This window comes from Bufo bufo, chromosome 1 (assembly GCF_905171765.1).
Source record: "Bufo bufo chromosome 1, aBufBuf1.1, whole genome shotgun sequence".
In the NCBI taxonomy this organism is placed as follows: Eukaryota; Metazoa; Chordata; class Amphibia; order Anura; family Bufonidae; genus Bufo; species Bufo bufo.
Genome location: NC_053389.1, coordinates 183,238,814 through 183,259,665, shown reverse-complemented (window position 1 = coordinate 183,259,665; position 20,852 = coordinate 183,238,814). Strand labels below are relative to the sequence as shown.

At 44.5% G+C, this 20,852-nt stretch overlaps 1 protein-coding gene across 6 annotated transcripts in view; it reads right to left on the bottom strand.

Moving 5' to 3' along the window:
• The window catches only part of FLT3LG (fms related receptor tyrosine kinase 3 ligand), a 222,231-nt gene that overhangs the window by 35,102 nt on the left and 166,277 nt on the right, over positions 1-20,852 (bottom strand). For 3 of the 6 annotated variants that reach the window (XM_040433060.1, XM_040433072.1, XM_040433067.1), the window contains exon 12: positions 15,624-15,672. The exons of the other annotated variants lie outside the window; for them this stretch is intronic. In XM_040433060.1, coding sequence (XP_040288994.1) covers positions 15,649-15,672 — 24 coding nt within the window. In that variant the 3' untranslated portion in view covers positions 15,624-15,648. The remainder of the gene's footprint in view (positions 1-15,623; positions 15,673-20,852) is intronic. 6 annotated transcript variants of the gene reach the window in all.

The following is a 20,852-nucleotide window of genomic DNA, read 5'->3' as shown; positions in this document are numbered from 1 at the left end:
GCAGCATTTTGACCAGACCTCAGGCATAATTGTGACTTGCGATCCCGTGCATCCGATCGCCTGTGGCTGTGGCTACGGTGCCATTCACTTCAATGGATCGTCACGCCCCCTCCTGCCCCACAACATAGTGAGCCGGCCGCGATGTAGTGCATTCTGGACATAATCATCTGGTGTGAACGAGGACTAAACTTAGAGTCATTTTACACTACAAAGACTGGAACACAAGCTAGCCACCTCCCTGCATAAGGAAGTGTGGCGGTGCATTGAAATATGGATTTGATCTAAAATTATTTTTTGTATCAGGACAAGTAGATTGTCATGAGGGACAAGTAGATCGAGCCCCCGCTTTAGTCCTTCGACAAGTAGTTTTTTATTTTTTTATTTCCACACCCCTGCATTGATTAAAAAGTTGAATGGAGAGGGGAAAGCATATAAAGAAGTGCAGAAAATGATAGGCTGCTCAGCTAAAATGATCGCAAATGCTTAAAAATGGCAACCAAAACATGAAAGACGTGGAAGAAAGCGAAAAACTACCATTCAAATGGATAGAAGAAAAGCCAAAATGGCAAGGACACAGCCAACAATCAGCTCCAGGAAGATCAAAGAAGGTCTAAAGTTACCTGTGAGTACTGGTACAATTAGAAGACGCCTATGTGAAGCCAAGCTATCTGCAAGAAGCTCCCGCAAAGTCCCAATGTTGAAAAAAAGACATGTGCTGAAGAGGTTACAATTTGCCAAAGGGCACATTGACTGGCCTAATGAGACATTTTGTGGACTGAAGAAAGTAAGATTGCTCTTTTTGGGTCTAGTGGCCGGAGACAGTTTGTCAGACGACCCCCAAACACTGAATTCAAGCCACAGTACACTGTGAAGACAGTGAAGCATGTGTCACGGCTGTATGTGAGCAACAATAGTATACACAGTAAAAGAGCTACTGACCGGACCCAAACTAGGGAGGATAAAGGGTGACCCCTGTCAGACCCTCAAAGCTCTCCCTATTCTGCTAAAGCACATGCCCGGATCCAAATGGCTGAACGAGGCATGCCCACGTGCCTAAGACTGATGACCACTGTAACCCCTACAATAGTGGAAGGGGCACGGCCACCGGTGCCCTACTCAGTATATGGAGGGAACCGTGGCCACCTCAGATCCAGTCAGAAAATAATCAGGTACACAACAATGTCTGTACACTTAGCTGAAGGTGTTGCAGCCGCAGAGAAGACAGATCAAAGGACAGCTGGCAATATCCGGAGTGCTTGCTGCAGCAGAACACAGGTCCAGTGAACTGATAGCTACAAGTGAAGATACTAAAGCAAGAGCTACAACTGAAATGAGAAATATAATCCACGCCCTACAATAGGAGGAGGGGTGATATAAAGAGAGGGAAATCAAACGCATGAGGAACAGCTGGGAGGAAGGAAACCAAAAGTAAACAGAGCAGTGAGAACTCCTCCCAGCTCTAGTAGTGACATCATCACAGGGGTGGAGAAACAGAGCTGTGAGAACGTCCCAAAGCTCTGGTAGTGACAGTACCCCCCCCTCTACGGGTGGACTCCGGACACCCAGGACCCACCTTCTTAGGATGAGCCCTATGAAATGCCCTGATGAGGCGAGTGGCTTTAATGTCCGACACCGGAACCCACATCCTCTCCTCAGGACCATAACCCTTCCAATGAACGAGGTACTGAAGAGAACCGCGGACAATGCGAGAGTCCACAATTCTGGAAACCTCAAACTCCAGATTGCCATCAACCAAAATCGGAGGAGGAGGCAAAGAGGAGGGTACCGTGGGCTGGACATATGGTTTTAAGAGAGATCTGTGAAATACATTATGTATCTTCCAAACCAGTGGAAGATCAAGACGGAAGGCAACAGGATTGATGACTGACAAGATTTTATAAGGCCCAATAAACTTGGGACCCAATTTCCAGGAGGGAACCTTCAGTTTAATATTTCTTGTAGACAACCACACCAGATCACCCACATTCAGGTCCGGACCAGGCACACGTCTCTTATCAGCCACACGCCTATACCTCTCACTCATCTTTTTAAGATTACTCTGAATCTTTTGCCAAATGGTAGACAAAGACGAGGAAAATCTCTCCTCCTCAGGTAAACCAGAAAGAGCCCCTCCCGAGAATGTCCCAAACTGCGGATGGAACCCATATGCACCAAAGAATGGTGACTTATCAGAAGATTCCTGACGACGATTGTTCAGAGCAAACTCAGCAAGAGGGAGAAATGAACACCAATCCTCCTGGTTCTCTGCCACAAAACAGCGCAAATATGTCTCCAGATTCTGATTGAGGCGCTCAGTCTGACCATTCGACTGCGGGTGAAAAGCAGAAGAGAAGGACAGCCGAACCCCCAGGCGAGAACAGAAAGCCTTCCAGAACCTGGACACAAACTGCGTGCCTCTATCGGAAACAATATCAGAGGGAATGCCGTGCAATTTAACAATATGGTCGACAAAAGCTTGCGCCAACGTTTTAGCATTGGGTAAACCAGGGAAAGGTACGAAATGAGCCATCTTGCTAAAACGGTCCACCACCACCAGGATCACCGACTTCCCCGAGGAACGAGGAAGATCCGTGATAAAGTCCATGGACAGGTGTGTCCAAGGACGGGAAGGTATGGGTAACGGGAGAAGGGAACCTGAAGGCCGTGAACGAGGGACCTTAGCGCGAGCGCACGTCTGACAAGCAGCCACAAAACCCTCCACCGACTTACGAAGAGCCGGCCACCAAAATCTCCGAGCAATGAGATCTACCGTGGCTCTACTCCCGGGGTGACCAGCAAGAACCGTATCATGATGCTCCTTAAAGAGTTTGTGACGTAGCTCAGGAGGCACGAACAACTTCCCAGAAGGACAACGGGCAGGTGCCTCAGTCTGGGCAGCCTGGACCTCGGCCTCCAAATCGGAATATAGAGCAGAAACAACTACCCCCTCCGCCAAAATGGGACCCGGGTCCTCGGAGTTTCCTCCTCCCGGAAAACAGCGAGAGAGAGCATCAGCCTTCACATTTTTTATCCCAGGTCGGAATGTAACAACAAAATTGAATCTGGAGAAGAACAGAGACAATCTGGCCTGTCTCGGATTCATACGCCTGGCCGACTCTAAGTATGCCAGATTCTTATGGTCGGTAAAAACAGTGATAGGGTGCCTGGCCCCCTCCAACCAATGGCGCCATTCCTCGAAAGCCAACTTGATGGCCAACAACTCCCTATCTCCCACATAATAGTTTCTCTCTGCCGGGGAGAGTTTTTTTTAGAGAAAAAGGCACAGGGTCGCCATTTGGCAGGAGAAGGGCCCTGGGACAAAACCGCACCCACACCCACCTCGGAAGCATCCACCTCAACAATAAAAGGTAAGGAAACATCGGGATGCACCAAGACGGGAGCAGACGCAAAACTCTCTTTAATCTTAGAAAAGGCTGCAAGCGCCTCCTCCGACCAAGAGGAAAAATCCGCCCCCTTTTTTGTCATGTCAGTAAGGGGTTTGACAACAGAGGAATAATTCAAAATAAACTTTCTGTAATAGTTCGCAAAACCCAGAAAGCGCATCAATGCCTTCTGATTCTCAGGAAGCTCACACTCAAGTACAGCACGGACCTTCTCCGGATCCATGCGAAAACCAGAAGCAGAGAGGAGAAAACCCAGAAATTGAATCTCCGATACCATAAAAAGACATTTCTCCAGCTTGGCGTACAATTTATTTTCCCGCAGAATCTGCAGAACCTGAAAAAGATGATCCTGATGGGTCTGAACATCAGGGGAAAAAATCAAAATATCATCAAGATACACCAATACAAATTTCCCAATTAAATGGTAGAAAATACTATTAACAAAATGCTGAAAGACGGCCTGGGCATTCATCAGGCCGAAAGGCATAACGAGATTCTCGAAATGCCCGTTAGGGGTATTAAAGGCCGTTTTCCATTCATCCCCCTCTCTGACCCTGACCAGGGTGTACGCGCCTCTCAAATCCAATTTGGAAAACACCTTGGCCCCAACAATTTGGTTGAAGAGGTCCGGGATCAGAGGAAGGGGATAGGGATCGCGAATCGTGATACGGTTCAGCTCCCTGAAATCTAGGCAAGGTCTCAGAGAGCCATCTTTTTTTTTAACAAAAAAAAAACCCGCGGCCACAGGTGACTTTGAGGGACGAATATGCCCCTTCTCGAGACTCTCGGAGATATAAGTTCGCATTGCGATTCTTTCCGGTTGTGAGAGATTGTAGAGGCGTGCTTTTGGCAGCTTGGCGCCGGGAATGAGGTTAATGGGACAGTCAAACTCCCGGTGAGGAGGTAGCTCCTGAACACCGCTCTCGGAAAACACGTCTGAGAAATCAGAGAGAAATGATGGCACAGTTTTAGTAGACACCTCTGCAAAAGTCGCTGTGAGACAATTCTCTCTACAAAAGTCACTCCACTCATTTATTTGCCTTCCTTGCCAATCAATAGTGGGGTTATGTCTAGTGAGCCAGGGTAACCCCAAAACTAGAGGAGAAGGCAATCCGTTAAGGACAAAATAAGATATATCCTCCACATGAGTGTCACCTACAGCTAGCCGGATATTGTGAACAATGCCCTTCAGAGATCTCTGTGAGAGTGGAGCAGAGTCAATAGCAAAAACAGGTTTATCCTTTTCTAATGTGCAAACCTGAAAACCATGCATGGCTACAAATTGAGTGTCAATAAGATTGACGGCCGCTCCACTATCGACAAAAATCTCACAAGAAATGACTTTGCTCTCTAGCGCCACCCTGGCAGACAGGAGAAAACGGGAACTGCAGGTCAGAGGAAAAGCATCAATTCCTACATCAACTTTGCCCAAAGTAGCAGATGAAGCAGAATTTGATGATTTACCTTTTGAGGTTTTTCTCTTATTATCGCTCTTAGTACAGTTCAAGAATCTCCTAGAGGGACAAACATTTGCCAAATGACCTATGCCCCCACAACAAAAACACACCATACTCTGAGGACTAAATCCTCTTTTATCAGGGGCAAGTCGACCTAGCTGCATGGGCTCCTCCTCAGAGGGGAGCGAGACAGGATGAGGCCCCTGCACACTGAATGAGTCCGCACCACTGCCCCTAGACTGACAATGGCTGGACAGAGAGGTCTCGTTTCTTTCTCTTAGACGCCTGTCAAGGCGTACCGCCAATGACATGGCAGACTCTAAGGACGTTGGTCTCTCATGGAAAGCAAACGCATCTTTCAATCTCTCTGAGAGACCATGACAGAACTGACTCCGGAGTGCAGCATCATTCCAACCCGAATCAGCTGCCCATCTCCGAAATTCAGAACAATAAAGCTCCGCAGACAGTTTGTTCTGGCATAAAACACGTAAGTTAGATTCGGCCAGAGCAACACGATCCGGGTCATCATAAATCTGCCCCAGGGCCACAAAAAATCTTTCCACGGATCGAAGGGAGGGATCCCCTGATGGCAGCGAAAAAGCCCAAGTCTGAGCATTACCCCTGAGCAGGGAGATGACAATCCTCACCCTCTGCTCCTCCTTACCAGAGGAGTGGGGACACAAGCAAAAATGGAGTTTGCATGCCTCTCTGAAGCGAACAAAATTCTCACTGCCCCCGGAGAACGTTTCCGGAAGTGAGACCTTTGGCTCGCAACAGACTCCATGAGCCGGAGCAGAGCCCAATGCTTGAAGCTGAGTCATAGATTGACGGAGATCCGCTACTTCCAAAGAAAGACCCTGCATGCGGTCAACCAGGCCAGAAAGCGGATCCATGTCAAAAAAGGACGGTTTTGGTGGATTATAATGTCACGGCTGTATGTGAGCAACAATAGTATACACAGTAAAAGAGCTACTGACCGGACCCAAACTAGGGAGGATAAAGGGTGACCCCTGTCAGACCCTCAAAGCTCTCCCTATTCTGCTAAAGCACATGCCCGGATCCAAATGGCGGAACGAGGCATGCCCGCGTGCCTAATCCTGATGACCACTGTAACCCCTACAATAGTGGAAGGGGCACGGCCACCGGTGCCCTACTCAGTATATGGAGGGAACCGTGGCCACCTCAGATCCAGTCAGAAAATAATCAGGTACACAACAATGTCTGTACACTTAGCTGAAGGTGTTGCAGCCGCAGAGAAGACGGATCCAAGGACAGCTGGCAATATCCGGAGTGCTTGCTGCAGCAGAACACAGGTCCAGTGAACTGATAGCTACAAGTGAAGATACTAAAGCAAGAGCTACAACTGAAATGAGAAATATAATCCACGCCCTACAATAGGAGGAGGGGTGATATAAAGAGAGGGAAATCAAACGCATGAGGAACAGCTGGGAGGAAGGAAACCAAAAGTAAACAGAGCAGTGAGAACTCCTCCCAGCTCTAGTAGTGACATCATCACAGGGGTGGAGAAACAGAGCTGTGAGAACGTCCCAAAGCTCTGGTAGTGACAGCATGGTGGCGCAAGCATCATGATATGGGGATGTTTCTCATACTACAGTGTTGGGCCTATTTATCGCATATCAGGGATCATGGATCAGTTTGAATACATCATAATACTTGAAGAGGTCATGCTGCCTTATGCTGAAGAGGAAATGCCCTTGAAATGGGAGTTCCACCAATACAACGACCCCAAACACACCAGCAAACGTGCAACATCTTGGTTTCGGACCAACAAGATTGACATTATGGATTGGCCAGCCCAATCCCCGGATCTTAATCCGATAGAAAACTTGTGGGGTGACATCAAAAATGCAGTTTCTGAGGCAAAACCAAGAAATAGAGAAGAACTGTGGAATGTAGTCCAATCATCCTGGGCTGGAATACCTGTTCATAGGTGCCAGAAGTTGGTTGACTCAATGCAACACAGATGTACAGCAGTTCTCAGAAACAGTGGTTATACAACTAAATATTAGTTAAGTGATTCAAAGGAAAGCAAAATCTTCAAACATTTTTCAATTTATATAGTGAATGTTTGAGTTTGTAATAAAGAACACAAACACTGCAATTTTTTTTGAACAGTAATATTTACTTTTCTTTCTTTTTTTTTTTAGAGGAACAACACAAATTTAATATATTTTTCTTCATGTTTTGATTTGGAATAGAATGTGAAGTGTTCCCAATACATTTGTGTGTATGGAAATAAAAGCTATTAGAAGGATTTTGAGCTTGCTTCACTTTTTTAAACACACTGCTATTATTCTGAACACAGCTATACACTCACCTAAAGAATTATTAGGAAAACCATACTAATACGGTGTTGGACCCCCTTTTGCCTTCAGAACTGCCTTAATTCTAAGTGGCATTGATTCAACAAGGTGCTGATAGCATTCTTTAGAAATGTTGGCCCATATTGATAGGATAGCATCTTGCAGTTGATGGAGATTTGAGGGATGCACATCCAGGGCACGAAGCTCCCGTTCCACCACATCCCAAAGATGCTCTATTGGGTTGAGATCTGGTGACTGTGAGGGCCATTTTAGTACAGTGAACTCATTGTCATGTTCAAGAAACCAATTTGAAATGATTCGAGCTTTGTGACATGGTGCATTATCCTGCTGGAAGTAGCCATCAGAGGATGGATACATGTTCTCATTCTGTCAGGACGGTGGTGCTCTCAGGTCTCGTGAGACCCGAGATTTCCTGTGAACGCGCCCAAAAAAAAAAATCTTATATGAACTCGCCATGCCCCTCACGGAATACCTTGTGGTGTCTTCTCTCCAAAATGGGGTCACTTGTGGGGTATTTATACTGCCCTGGCATTTTAGGGGCCCTAAAGCGTGAGAAGTAGTTTGGAATCCAAATGCGTAAAAAATGCCCTGTGAAATCCTAAAGGTACTCATTGGAATTTGGGCCCATTTGTGCACCTAGGCTGCAAAAAAGTGTCACACATGTGGTATCGCCGTACTCAGAAGTAGGGCAATGTGTTTTGGGGTGTATTTTTACATATACCTGTCACAGGAGCGGCCTGCACTGTTACATGTGCTGCCCCTGCTATCACACGCCCCCTATCGGCCTGACCGCTCAATGCCTTCCAATACGTTTCAGACCGAAGATCGTCCACTGTGGGGATGCGATAGGTGAACTGAAACCGCCGGAATTTGGTCAGCAGACAGGCTAGGCGGGAGCGTGCGAACTACAGAAAACATACACTATGCAATATGTAGGTAGACTGCCACCATCCCTTGTAACAGGGCAAAGGAAACCCTTGACTAAACACGACAACTATCCGGTTAGCGACTCTTCAGAAACGGCTAGGATTCGTTCTGCGGTGCTCAGAGCAGGTATGAGGCTGAAGAAAATGACTTTAACGTCATTTATTATACATACAATACAAATGATTAACATATACAGAAATTATTAAAAATAACAATTATAGGGAAGGATAGTCCAGTGTAAAATAAAAAGAGAAAACAGATGAAAGGGAATACTTAGAAAGTCCAAGAAAGTCTGTTTGTTCCGGAATAAAAAGTCTGGTAAATATGGCTGCAAGCCCACCTTGGTCCTCGTGGCTGGCTTCTTCAGATGATATTACACAAGGGAGGACTCCCATTAGATCTCGCTCATGGCCTTATGAAGGGTCCAGCTGTTAGGGCGGGATCTCAGGCTCAGCCCCTGGGCTGGGTGCTGTAATTCGGAGTGAAGTTCAAGTCCCAAAAATATGACATTTTCATATCTCAGCACACGTCCGTCGCACACAACTAATAATGACAAATTTACGATCCTCAGAAAATGTCGATCTCATTGACACTATACATGAGAATTATATCATATTCAGTTACTGAGATGTTTAATAACCTGGATGTGGCTTATCCCAGCGGCATATATTTTATATCAGAATACTCAGAGGATCCTGACCAACAAAATGATATAATTTACATATCTATCCTACGTATCATATTCGTACAAAGGGGTAAAAATCATATGACATATTCAATTTCCATTGGTGCCAGAAAGGCTGGCTTACAAGCCCTCTATCAGTGACAGACCAAATGTTCTTGTCAGGTGTCTGTTCGTACCTAGCTGTGAGATTTCTGAAGCAAGGAAGTTCTTTCTGTAGGGTTAATTAAGGAGACTAGCTGTAATTACGTTAAGAGAATGTTGGCCTCCTAGGACAACAGCTTGTAATTACAGGAATTTAATTTATCTTTATTGCGTTATCTGCTGGGTATCAGGAATTGAATCTGTAATTCCTGTATGCGACAATCAAAAAATCGATTGACTGCGTTTTATTTCTGGATATCTTGCGGTTTCTCGCGGTTCATCCGTGACAATACCCATACTGTAAAACAGGGAAAGTAAGCAGCTCTCACCCATACTGTGTGTAAGAAATATCTCTGTAAATGACAACTTTTACATTTTTTTTATACAAAGTTGTCAATTTACAGAGATATTTCTCTCACCCAGCATGGGTATATGTAAAAATACACCCCAAAACACATTGCCCTACTTCTTCTGAGTACGGCGATACCACATGTGTGACACTTATTTGCAGCCTAGGTGCGTAAAGGGGCTGAAAGTCCAACGAGTACCTTTAGGCTTTACAGGGTTGCTCACAATTTAGCCCCGCCCAAAATGCCAGAACAGTAAACACACCCCACAAATGACCCCAAGGTATTCACTGAGGGGCATAGTGAGTCCGTGGGAGAAAAATTTTTTTTGCCAGAAGTTAGCAGAAATGGAAACTTTATATATATATATTTTTTTCTCAGAAAGTGTCATTTTCCGCTAACTTGTGAATTTTTTTTTAATCATACATAAACTCACCATGCCCCTCCGCGAATACTTTGGAGTGTCTTCTTTCTAAAATGGGGTCATTTGGGGGGTATTTATACTATCCTGGCATTCTAGCACCTCAAGAAACATGACAGGTGCTCAGAAAGTCAGAGCTGCTTCAAAATGCGGAAATTCACATTTTTGTACCATAGTTTGTAAACGCTATAACTTTTGCGCAAACCAATAAATATACACTTATTGGAATTTTTTTTATCAAAGACATGTAGCACAATAAATTCTGACACCAACTTGTATAGAAATGTAATTATATTTGAACAAATTAACCAGAGAAAGTTAAAAATACACTTTTTTTTTTAAAATTGCGGTCTATTTTGATTAATATCAGAAAAACGAAAAATCTCAGCAGCAATCAAATATCACGGCAAGAAAGCTGTATTTGTGAGAAGAAAAGGAGGTAAAATTCATTTGGGTGCCAAGTTGCATGACCGAGCAATAAACCGTTAAAGTTGTGAAGTGCCGATTTGTAAAAAAGGACCTGGTCACTAGGGGGGTATAAACCTGTGGTCCTAAAGTGGTTAAGGTATGATTTGTGGTTATATATGGTCACAATAATGTTCAGGTTTTTTCTAAGCTGTTTTCTATACCGATGATGTGACAAAAGCCAGGGTTTCAAGTGTGAATTTTCTAAACTGTGTTCCATTGTCCCAGTCTCACTGTCACGGCTGAGAGTGGGGGAAACCCTCAGCCGTGCGATGTTAAACGTATGGAAGCTGCTCGGCCAGGAAAACAGAATTATGGAGCAGGTCACCTCCTACAGCGTCCCTAACTCTGACCCTGACTCCTAACTTTATGAGCCAACCCTGATGGTAGGAGGGCTCATACTCAGGAAACCTTGGGTCCCTACTAGCCCTTAATGGATCCCTGAACTAGGAGCAGGGTAAGACGACCTGTTCCTCCTAGATACAGACAAACAGGAGTCTCACAGGCCAAGCTGCAAGGAATGGGGAAACATAAACAGCCTATGGATATGGCAGGTGAGTGAAAGCACTTCCACACCTACCTGCCACAGACACACTGACTGGATCCCGTGCTCACATAAGAATAAACACCAACATAAAGCATAACATCACCACATGTTTTTATGACCGCAAGGGAGGCCCTCACAGGAGAGATGGTATAAGGATACCAGGAGGATGACTCCAGCAACATGCCTTTAGTACCCCTCAGCTTCTGGCTTCCAGCATGAGCTAAATAACCCAAGTGGCTACACCCACACAGACACACACTGGAAAGGGAATTAACCCTTCCAAGACCATACAGGGTAGTGAAGCCACTTAAAGGGAAAGTGCACACATACAGAAACCTCGTGCACAACAAACAGGGAAAGTGCACACCATACGTACAAAAGGCACACCTATAAAGACAGGTTGCCAGGTGCAACCGCATGCACTTCACAGCAAGCTGCCTAGCAACAGCTCAGGCTGCTATACTGCGAGTAAAATCCTGTTGCCAGCGGCCCTCACCATGTGCAGCCCTCACCATGTGGTTGACAAGAAAACCAAACCGCAGGCAACGACCATGGTCGTGACACTCCCACCCCTCAAAGCCCCCCCACCAAAAAAAAAAAAAAAAGGGGAAACTAGAGAGGAACTCAAAAAGGGGTGGGAGAAGGGTAAAAGTAGGGGAATCAGCGCCAGAAACATGCGAATCTCCCCAGGACTGCTGCCGGCCCCTGGAGCAACACACAGGAACCAGGGATCCGACTGCCAGCCTCTGGAGCAACACACAGGAACCAGAGACCAGAAAAGAAACAGCCCGGAGAGACTGCACTGACACTGCGTCCACTCTCTACTCACGTTCCCACTCCAGTCGCTGCCAACAGCCACTCCAAACCAGCAAAAAGCCGGAACACCAACGGAATGCTGCCAGCAGACGACCAGAGATAGAAACATAAAGAGGGACAAGGGAACACCAACATGGACACGGAAGGCAAGGTGGCGGGGAAAAGCCACCAACCGCGCCGTTAACGGTGAACCCCCTAACGCTCTCCCTCCGGAGAACGCGCATGCACCCCATCAGCAGGTGGCGATGCATGCTGCACCCTCTTTCGAAGGTTCTCCACGTAAGGAGCCATTGCGGTCATACTGTCACGGCTGAGAGTGGGGGAAACCCTCAGCTTCTGGCTTCCAGCATGAGCTAAATAACCCAAGTGGCTACACCCACACAGACACACACTGGAAAGGGAATTAACCCTTCCAAGACCAGACAGGGTAGTGAAGCCACTTAAAGGGAAAGTGCACACATACAGAAACCTTGTGCACAACAAACAGGGAAAGTGCACACCATACGCACAAAAGGCACAGCTATAAAGACAGGTTGCCAGGTGCAACCGCATGCACTTCACAGCAAGCTGCCTAGCAACAGCTCAGGCTGCTATACTGCGAGTAAAATCCGGTTGCCAGTGGCAACCACACGTGAGGCAAGATACTAGCAGCCCTCACCATGTGGTTGACAAGAAAACCAAACCGCAGGCAACTGCATGTGGATCCAGGAGTCACGACCATAACCATGGTCGTGACACTCAAAGTTTCTATTGTGATGGTGAATACAATAGAATTTATATTTGCTATTGAGATGATGTCACAATAGTGCTGGTCTTTATACATATTCTTTTATGATGATGTCAAAATGTTGTCTTTGTTTCTAAGCTATGATCTATTGCGACAATGTCAGTTTTTTTAATTTTTATTTTTATCTTATGCTGTTTTTTGTTATGATAGTGTCATAGAGTTGAGCGAATCGAGCTTCGGATCTGAAGTCAATTCGTTCAAAACTTCGTTTTAATGCTGTACGGAGACACGGCTCCATACAGCATTAAAATGTAAGGGCTCCAGCGAGGTAAACAGAGTTATCACTGAAGTTCACGACACTTTGATGTATAACATCGGCCATCAATTTTTAAAGAGGACCTTTCACCGATTCTTACCCTATGAACTAAGTATACAGACATGTGGAGCGTCGCCCGGGGATCTCTCTGCACTTACTATTATCCCCGGGCGCCGCTCCGTTCTCCTGCTATGCCCTCCGGTATCTCCGTTCCCTAAGTTATGGTAGGCGGAGTCTGCCCTAGCGCTGGCCAATCGCATTGCAGAGCTCACAGCCTGGGAGAAAATAACCTCCCAGGCTGTGAGCTCTGCGCTGCAATTGGCCAGCGCTAGGGCAGACTCCGCCTACCATAACTTAGGGACTGGTATCTCCGCCTACTATAACTTAGTGAGCGGAGATACCGGAGGGCATAGCGGCAGAACGGAGCGGCGCCCGGGGATAATAGTAAGTGCAGTGAGATCCCCGGGCGCCGCTCCACATGTCTGTATACTTAGTTCATAGGGTAAGAATCGGTGAAAGGTCCTCTTTAAACTTTAAAACATGAATCCAAAATTGGCTTCAGTGCTGGCTGGAATTTAGTCTTTATTGCTAGGCTGTGGATGTGATTAAGTCACACTAGTGTATACATGTATTTCTAGGCTATGTTCTGTTGTGATGATATCACAATAATGTCTTTATTGCTAGACTGTGCATTATGTGATCAAGTCATACTAAAGGCTACATATATTTCTAAGCTGTGTTCTATTGTGATGTCACAATAATGTCTTTATTGCTAGGCGGTGCTTTATGTGATTAAGTCATAGTAGTGTTTACATGGTTTGTAGGTTGCGTTCTATTGTCATGATATCACAATAATGTCTTTATTGCTCGGCTGTGTATTATGTCATTAAATCATAGTAGTGTTTATATGTATTTCTAGGCTGTGTTCTATTGCTGCAATGTCTATCTTTATTCCGAAACTGTGTTCTATTCTGATGATTACTGTACATAATAGTGCTTTCTTTATTCCCACGCTGCAGGCTCTGATATAATAATAACACCCAAAGGTCAAAAAGAAGACCACCCCATTTGGAGCTAATGTTAAAGCCAATTAGTTGTCCTCAATTCGTATTATGCGATTCCTACTGCATCTTATTCATGATATGACCTGTCTATGTACTGCTAAAACAAATCCTTTGATGTAATTAATTGTGGATACGGATCTTTATTGATGAAAGGTGGGCAGAATCATTAGTTTAAAAAAAATAGAGATAATACAAATACCTCTTAATGTGCAGGGGTCATAAGCACCGGAGTTTACTTAATCCCACTATTAATATACTGAAATGAAATCCATCACTAAAAGAAAACTGCTGTTCAAAAATGTAACTTACTATGACATACAAGTCTGTGTCTATGTAAACAATGCAGAGGATCTCCATTATGTTGAGGTGGTGGTCATGCCATTGGCCTATTTTAGTGTTTATCATTATCTATTTATTCTTTTTATTTGCTTTTATGTTTTTTTTTCTAAAGTTCCACTGGGTTTTTATTGTTTTTACCATACCATAACATCATATCTCTGCATAATATTATGTAGTGGCATGCTCATTTAAAGGGGTTGTCCCACAAATAATATTATATAATATTATAAGTTATCAAACCAGCACCTGGATATGAATACTTTTGTAATTGCATGCAATTAAAAATGTATTATAGCTACTAAGTTATTCAATCAAATCTATCTGTATAGCGCCACCTGCTGTTTGCTCTTTTTCTCATTTCTGTGTCCTGCTCACTGAGACAGCACATGCTCAGTTCCATCCTTTAACTGCTACCAGCTGCAGCAGAAAGGCCACATCCCTGAGAAAAGAGACATTCCCTAAGCTAACAGTTTGAAATACATCTAGCAGAACAATTGGAGCGATGAATGGGGAGATCTCTGGATCCATAAGGGGTACAGGGATGGTTCTAGCTTTGTTAGAAAGAGGTTATATGTCCTAGGTTATGTATGATGTTATATATTTTTTTTACATTAATCATGGGATAACCCCTTTAAATGCACAGGCAGAACAGTGTTGTAGCTCGTTTTAAAAAGTTGAAAAAAAAATAAAAATTTATAAAACTAAGCTGTATTTCATAAATTTGGCGCAGCAATGCAAACCAAAGACAGACTTAAAAATGACATAAAAAACATTGCAAATGGCAAATTTCCCCCATTGAGTTTAAAAAAATCCCTATCTATGAAAAAAGGCTACCAAGACACAGAGTTACCCCCTAATTTTCACTAAAACTGCAGCATTATCACAACTTCAGCGTTTCCCTGTAGAAAAACAATTGCAGGTATGATTTTTGCAAGTTGGCTCGCCACATTTTCCCACATAGAGAACCACTAAAGTTGCATGAGTCATTGCTATGCTACAGTTTTACACCAAAATGTAGGCAACTCTGTTTCTTTATGGAGCCCTAGACTAAAGCTACCTTCACACCAACATTTTTGCTGGATCCGTCATGGATCAGCCAAAACGCTTCCGTTCTGATAATACAACCGTCTGCATCTGTTATGAATCCAGTTGTATTATCTTTAACACAGCCATGACGGATCAGTCATGAACTCCATTGAAAGTCAATGGGGGACGGATATGTTTTCTATTGTGTCAGAGAAAACAGATCCGTCCCCATTGACTTACATTGTGAGTCATAATGGATCGTATTGCTCCGCACCACATCGTGGACAGAAAAACGCTTTTTGGTGCATTCCGTTTTGTTCAGTTCATTTTTGTCCCCATTGACAATGAATGAGGACAAAATGGAAGCGCCCCCCCCCCCCCCCCCCCGCTATTGAGATCCTATCACGGATCTAAATAGCGGAAAGGGAAAGCGCAAGTGTGAAAGTAGCCTAAGTTGCATTAATTGTGTAACTCCATTCATTTCTATGGGTGTTTTCACTGCAGAACTCCAAGTTCATGCAAGAGCTCTAAAACTAAAGTCACAGCGTAGCCCTAGGATAAGTTGATTTGCAGCCAATATTCTTAGACAATTTTACCTTTCTGGATTTTACGTCATGCGTTTCACCTTTTCCATACGAAATATATCTGTTAAAATCAGAGGAACTCAATAAGTCAATACTATTTCTATGGGAGCAAAGTTTGAGGAGCATCCTGTAGATGTCTACAGGCCATGCCCCTATGCTGTACTACTCCATTGATGTCCACAGTTTTGAATGTAGTAGGTGACCAGGGGTCCATTTGATTGAAGATCCCACGCAAAATTTAGCGCACGGTGACATATGTTGTCATTATGCACTTTGCGACATTTCGCGCTGGATCTTCAAACAAGATGGCTGCGGCGGACAAATGGATGAAGTGAGTATTTTGACATTTTTTTGGGGCTACTTTCACACCTGCGTTTAGGTGCGGATCCGTCTGGTATCTGCACAGATGGATCCGCACCTATAATGCAAACGCTTTTATCCGTTCAGAATGGATACGTTTGCATTACCATGAACAAAAAAGAAAAATAATATATATATATTTTTTTTTTTGTTCATGATAATGCAAACGGATCCATTTTGACTTACATTGAAAGTCAATGGGAGGCAGATCCGTTTTCAATTGCACCATATTGTGTCAGTAAAAACGGATCCGTCCCCATTGACTTAGGCTACTTTCACACTAGCGTTCGGGGCTCCGCTTGTGAGCTCCGTTTGAAGGGGCTCACAAGCGGCCCCAAACGCATCCGTACTGCCCTAATGCATTCTGAGTGGACGCAGATCCGCTCAGAATGCATCAGTCTGGCAGCGTTCAGCCTCCGCTCAGCAAGCGGACACCTGAACGCTGCTTGCAGCGTTCGGGTGTCCGCCTGGCCGTGCGGAGGCAAGAGGATCCGCCCAGACTTACAATGTAAGTCAATGGGGACGGATCCGTTTGAAGTTGACACAATATGGCTCAATTTTCAAACGGATCCGTCCCCCATTGACTTTCAATGTAAAGTCTGGACGGATCCGTTCAGGCTACTTTCACACTTAGAATTTTTTTTAAACTATAATGCAGACGGATCCGTTCTGAACGGATCCAAACGTCTGCATTATAGGAGCGGATCCGTCTGTGAAGACATCAGATGGACCCGCTCTGAACGCAAGTGTGAAAGTAGCCTTACATTGTAAGTCAGGACGGATCTGTTTGGCTCAGTTTCCTCAGACGGACATCAAAATGCTGCAAGCAGCGTTGGTGTCCGCCTCCAGAGCGGAATGGAGGCTGAACGGAGGCAAACTGATGCATTCTGAACGGATCCTTATCCATTCAGAATGCATTGGGGCTGAACTGATTTTTGGGCCGCTTGTGAGAGCCTTGAAACGGATCTCATAGGCGGACCCAGAAACGCCAGTGTGAAAGTAGCCTTAACAGATTAACCCCTGACGGCCCTCAATGGTCATCTCAGATGCCGCGATCAGCGTTAAATGTGTCATCTGAGTGGTTCAATGACGGGGGCAGAACCATTGCCGTTCCACGCCATTGCACCCATTACTTACAAAGAAATGCACAAACCAATTAGCACCAAAGCTAATTTCTTTGTGAAATTCAGCGAAGCAGCCAAATCAAAGTTTCGAGAACTTTAATGTACATTTCCCTGTTTGGTGGTGTCCCCTGCTGTCTATCCTTCTAGTCCATCTTCTCCTGCATTGAGTGGGGGTCTAACATGCTCAGTAGCTTCCCTGATCTTGTCTCAGAGCCGCCCTAGTGATCTCATAGAGAAGCAGGTAAAGCTGCCCAGACACTTATAATTCATATGTCCCTACTTAAATTCTTAGAAATGCATAGCTATATCTCTCTCTCTCTCTCTAGACAAGGGAGAAGAAAATGGTGTATCTCTGGGGCTATATAAAAAGGGACTACTGTTAACAAGAGCTTACTGCAATTCATTTTGAGAGATGCAGGTTATTCATTGTCTCATGTGAGCTGCTGCCCATCTACAGAAAGGGAAGAAATCATTTTTCTTGTCTAGGCCAGAGGAAACCTGTGTTCATGTAAAATGGTTGTTGTCTATTGCACTTGTATCCTACCCAGGTACTACTGGAACAAACACTATAGGGGTCATTTACTAAATGATATACGCCAGTTTTCTGGTGTATATCTGTCACAGATTGATGGCGGTCATTTAATAAATGACCCCCTGTGTTTGAGGGATTGGTGGCACTTTCATCTTCTTTTGAAGTAACCTGTGCACTATGATCCATACTCTGTGTAGAGAACCATAAGAGACACCTGTGCCATTCAGAGTCATGCTATATCTGTAGGGATGGTGGCACTAACATTCATGCTGTTTGGTTATATATATATATATATATATATATATATATATATATACAGTTGCAAGAAAAAGTATGTGAAAGATGACTGCAAGAGCACAGCGCAGACTGCTCAATGAGGTGAAGAAGAATCCTAGAGTGTCAGCTAAAGACTTACAAAAGTCTCTGGCATATGCTAACATCCCTGTTAGCGAATCTACGATACGTAAAACACTAAAAAATAATGGATTTCATGGGAGGATACCACAGGGGAAGCCACTGCTGTCCAAAAAAAAACCATTGCTGCACGTTTACAGTTTGCACAAGAGCACCTGGATGTTCCACAGCAGTATTGGCAAAATATTCTGTGGACAGATTAAACCAAAGTTGAGTTGTTTGGAAGAAACACACAACACTATGTGTGGAGAAAAAGAGGCACAGCACACCAACATCAAAACCTCATCCCAACTGTGAAGTATGGTGGTGGGGCATCATGGTTTGGGGCTGCTTTGCTGCGTCAGGGCCTGGACGGATTGCTATCGTGGAAGGAAAAATGAATTCCCAAGTTTATCAAGACATTTTGCAGGAGAACTTAAGGCCATCTGTCCACCAGCTGAAGCTCAACAGAAGATGGGTTTTGCAACAGGACAACGACGAAAATACGCCTTCTGGAGTGGCCCAGTCAGAGTCCTGACCTTAACTCGATTGAGATGCTGTGGCATGACCTCAAGAAAGCGGTTCACACCAGACATCCCAAGAATATTGCTGAACTGAAACTGTTCTGTAAAGAGGAATGGTCAAGAATTACTCCTGACCGTTGTGCACGTCTGATCTGTAACTACAGGAAGCGTTTGGTTGAAGTTATGGCTGCCAAAGGAGGTTCAACCAGTTATTAAATCTAAGGGTTCACATACTTTTTCCACCTGCACTGTGAATGTTTACATGGTGTGTTCAATAAAAACATGGTAACATTTAATTCTTTGTGTGTTATTAGTGTAAGCAGACTGTGATTGTCTATTGTTGTGACTTAGATGAAGATCAGATCACATTTTATGACCAATTTGTGCAGAAATCCATATTATTCTAAAGGGTTCACATACTTTTTCTTGCAACTGTATATCAGTGGTGTAGCAACCAGGGAAGCAGCTGCTTCAGGCCCGAGCTCAGAAGGGGCCCCGAACAGTACTAGATTGTAGCAGTAACAGATCAGGAAGGTGTGTTGCTGTTCCCGATTTTGCCTACACTTAGCAGCTGCAGCCTAATACCACCCTAAACTCGCTGTGCTCTCTTAATCACTGCCTCTCCTTCACACCCTGTAACTGACTTCCCTCCTCACTGCTGAATCGAGAAGGAGGGTGAGGGAAGAGTGTCTGCAGCCACTGAGAATCCCAGGCCTGCCCTGTACCTGCAACTCAGAAGCTGCAGCCTTCTCTGATGGACCCCCCACATCCTGCAAAAAAGTAAGTTTAACGCCTCATGCAACGTATTTTGTTTCCATGTCCGTTCAGCGGATAGGATGCAGACCCATTCATTTCAATGGGTCAGCAAAAAATGCGGACAGCGCACCTCTGCCATTCACATTCGTATGTCCGTTCCGTAGCCCCGCAAAAAAGAAAAAACATGTCCTATTCTTGTCTGTTTTGCGGACAAGGATAGGCATTATTACAATGGATCCGCAAAAAAAAACAACTATGCCATACAGAAGATATCCGTTTCTATTTTGCGGATCCGCAATTTGCAGACCGCAAAACACATACGGTCGTGTGCATGTAGCCTAAATGTGTGTAAAGTTTGTTCATTTCATTTGTGTACTATACAAATGGTGTGTGATGTATACATGTGTGTATGTTTATACATGTGTATCTCTATATGTACAGTATATGTCTATATACACAGTGGTCCTTCAAGTTACAATATTAATTGGTTCCAGAACAACCATTGTATGTTGAAACCATTGTAAGTTGAGTAATCGGTTCCAAAGACCCAAAATGTCATCCAAGATAAGAGAAAATTAAGATTTAAGAAAAATAAGCAGATAACTAAGACAGATAAAACAAGTCCTTACATATAACAGTCAGGAATAGCTGCTAACTACAACCATTTTACCAGAGAAGTGGTCTTGATTGGTTGGATCTGAGTCTGAGGCATTGTATGTTTATATATATATATATATATATATATATAATGTGTGTGTATGTATGTGCGTATATATATATGTGTTTGTGTCTCTCTATATAATTATTGGCCTTTATTTGTGGGAGGGGCATCAGCAGCACTTATATACCAGGCAGGCGCCTCCCTTGGGTGTGACGACGGTGCTGTGTATACTTGGAGTATCCTGAGTCTGCTGATGCGGCACGTGAGTTCCAGGTCAGCAGGTTCTGTTCCAGGTCGGCGGTTAGGAACTGAAACTAAGGTCATTCCAGTCCCGGGTGCGTGTCCGCTGCACGCTCGTGCAGCACCGTCTAGTTTACAGTCCGGTCAGCGGTGTGTCAGTTTTCTCAGGTGAGGAGGAGCTGGATACCGCACCGGAACGATCTGCCTGGCAGCCCACGTCATGGTTCCCACGCGGCAGTACGGCTAGGGCGCAGTCTCGGTTTTCATGCAGGTTTCTCATGTCTTGCACGTCTGCTTCATGTTTGCACCAATTGTTTCAGAGCTCATCCTAAGATAGCGTGTCCATTAAAATCAGATAAAGCATGCATGAGCGTCATAAACACTGATTATTTACAGTTATATCTGCAAGGTCATCATGATACTAAGTTTGTCAATTTCTTGGTCACAGGGTTTGTGGTAGGGTTCCATACAGGCCTGGTCGCACTGCCAGAGGTCACGCACGAGTGCAAAAATTTACAGTCTGCTGAGAGAGTCCCAAGTACAGTGGACAAGTTGTTAGAGGCAGAGTTAGAGAAAGGGTTTCTCATAGGACCTTTTACGATTTCACCATTCGACCACTGGAGGGTAAGCCCAGTAGGGGTAGTCACATGC